Source organism: Anopheles cruzii, unplaced genomic scaffold (assembly GCF_943734635.1).
Source record: "Anopheles cruzii unplaced genomic scaffold, idAnoCruzAS_RS32_06 scaffold00855_ctg1, whole genome shotgun sequence".
NCBI lineage: Eukaryota > Metazoa > Arthropoda > Insecta > Diptera > Culicidae > Anopheles > Anopheles cruzii.
Window position 1 is genome coordinate 5,826 of NW_026454442.1, and position 2,572 is coordinate 8,397.

Consider the following 2,572-nt stretch of genomic DNA (forward strand, 5'->3'; position numbering starts at 1 on the left):
GGAACATCTGCCACGGATCGACCTGCCAAAGTTCGGCGGCGATCCGTCGGAGTGGCCAGCGTTCGCCTCGAGGTTCGAGAAGCGGCTCAGCGGCTGGAAGGAGGACGCCACACGATACGCGTACCTCCTGCAATGCTTCGACGGCTTCCCCCTTGCGCGGCAGAGCGCCGAAGCGTTCGAGAGCGTGGGGATGCCGTTCGCGGAGGCGTGGGTACGGCTCCAGGAGCGCTTCTACAAGAAGCGCGTGGCGTTCCTGGGGCATTGTCGTGCCATAATCGAAGCGCCACGGCTTACAAGCGCGTCCCCGAACGGGCTGATGCGCCTCATAGACGTGGTGGAGACGGCCATCACGTCAGCCCGACGCATCGCTAGCGCGACCGCCAACGTGGCATCCGCAATCGAGGACGGGCTCCTCGTGAGCATCGTGCTAAGCAAGTTGGATGAGGATAGCCTGGCCAGAGTCGCTCGCCGGGCAGACCAGCAAGCGATCCCTACGTGGAAGGAACTGAGGGACGAGCTCGATAAAATGGCAAATCAGCTCTATTATGAGCCGAAGCGCTCGAAGGAGGCAGGCTCCCATGCCCCATGCCCCAAAACCCCTCACGCTCCTTCCGCGCCGCGGAAAACAGCCTACGTGGCTCTCACACCCAAGTCAGCGCCGACGCCAGCGCCGACGCCCGCGCCGAAGCCCGCACCATCACCAGCTCCACGCGGAAGCGGGGACGCCAAGCCGCGGCGGCAATGTTACGCCTGTGACCAGACAGGTCACGAAAGTAATTTCTGTCCAGAGCTGCGGGCGCGCTCGGCGTTGCAGTGCGTCAATTACATTATGGAACGAGGCAAGTGCGTCAACTGCTTCTCACGTTCCCATAAGGCAACGGACTGCCCATCGGAAAAGAAATGTCAGCACTGCCAAGCAAAGCATCACACGATCTTGTGCAGCTCAGCAGTGTACCTCGAGGAAAGGAAATGACTCTCCCGCATTCGTCGGCGGGCTGCCAGCTGCAGTGATCCGTTTTGCCATGACAACTCCCGTGTTCGTCGTCGGGCTGCTAGCCGCAGTGAGCCGTGTTGTCGTGAAAACTCCAGTGTGCGTTGCAGCGCCGTCATTGGCGGTTCGCCTATTCACCTTGAGTACCCGCGAGCTGTCAGTCACCCCACGCCTCTCCATCGTGAGAACTCTCGTGTTCTCACCCGCGCGATCAGTTGCGAGGCGACTCTCTACCGTGAGAATTCCCGCGTCGGCTCCCGTGCTGTCAGCTGCATCGCGCCCAGCGAGCGTACGCCTCGTTCCCGTACGCCGCGTTCCCGTACGCCTCGTTCCCGTACGCCTCGTTCCCGTGCAGAGACTACAGTACACGGCATGCCCAGACCAATGAATTAGTCCAGTGATAGTTGTTACGTGCGCCACGCACAGAACGCCACGGCCACTAGGCACCGCAATTTTACAGCGGCTCCCCAGGCGTCACGATGACAGGCCACACCAGGGGACCGCAGGGATCGTGCGGATATGACAGGATCGACCCGGATGACCCCGAAAAGGACCAGAAGCAAACAGACAGCGAGAGCGAGAAGCGCCAAATATAGAGTGAGAAGAAAAGGGACACTGACCGGTGAGGACGCGGAGCCGTCGCCGGTCGCCGAGTAAATCAGTGCAAAATTAGAAGGCGAAGACAGTGAATGTTTTTTAGCAAAGCAACACGATACAATACACCACGATACCGTATCCATACATCCAATAGAATAAAACGCACCGAATTCAGCAAAGTACCCACAAAGTGCAAAGTGCGCCCACGACATTCGACCAGCCAATGCATAGATGAGACGAATTAGGCTAACCAAAAACCACATCACGTGTAACCAAGTCCCGCCGCTCAATAGACACGAGACGTCGATCAAACTCGGGGCACCGATACGCCCAACGGAAGGCGGTGACTGATTAAAAGTAATTCAAATGCGAAAGAGATTGAATCAGGTGTCGCAAAACGTAAAGAAACGGAAAGTCATAAACAAGAGTCTCATCTAAAGCAATACGTATGCAACACTTTAACTCGAAGAGCCCAAAGCCTTTAACCCGGAGAGAATAGAAATGCAGTCCCACAACACAATATTACAGAAACCACGACAATGTGAAAGAAAAGCCGAAACGACCAGAAAGTCAACATATCATGCATGTGGGAATGGTGGTAGAATTTCTACCAGGATCGAGATAGGTGACGATGGTAGAAGTTTCACCGGGGTCCCGCAAGTGACAGCTAGCGGAAGTGCACGAGGCGCAGAGTGGAGTTGCATGACGGCGATCAGTGTGGAAAGACGTAGAGCAGGAATTAAGACGGAAAACCTCGAGTAACACTCTTTATATTGTACCATTAGATTGAATAAATTAAGTTCCATATTACCCGATCTTTGCAACTGATCTTACATGCATAACAATGCAGGAATTCCGTGGGAACATTGACAAACCGCGGGAGTAAAGTCATTGTGGTCTGCGTGTGTCACGGTCTGACGATCTTAGTATAAATACGAACCACGAAATAAACTAAACGAGGAGTGTCATACCGAACGTTGAAGC

The 2,572-nt window shown here is 55.2% G+C and overlaps 1 protein-coding gene across 1 annotated transcript; it reads left to right on the top strand.

The window, feature by feature from the left end:
- The first annotated feature begins 316 nt into the window (after positions 1-316).
- On the top strand, positions 317-973 carry LOC128276288 (sterile alpha motif domain-containing protein 1-like). The gene has a single exon (XM_053014756.1). The coding sequence runs from the start codon at positions 317-319 to the stop codon at positions 971-973; it is 657 nt and encodes a 218-aa protein (XP_052870716.1).
- The last annotated feature ends 1,599 nt before the right edge of the window (positions 974-2,572 follow it).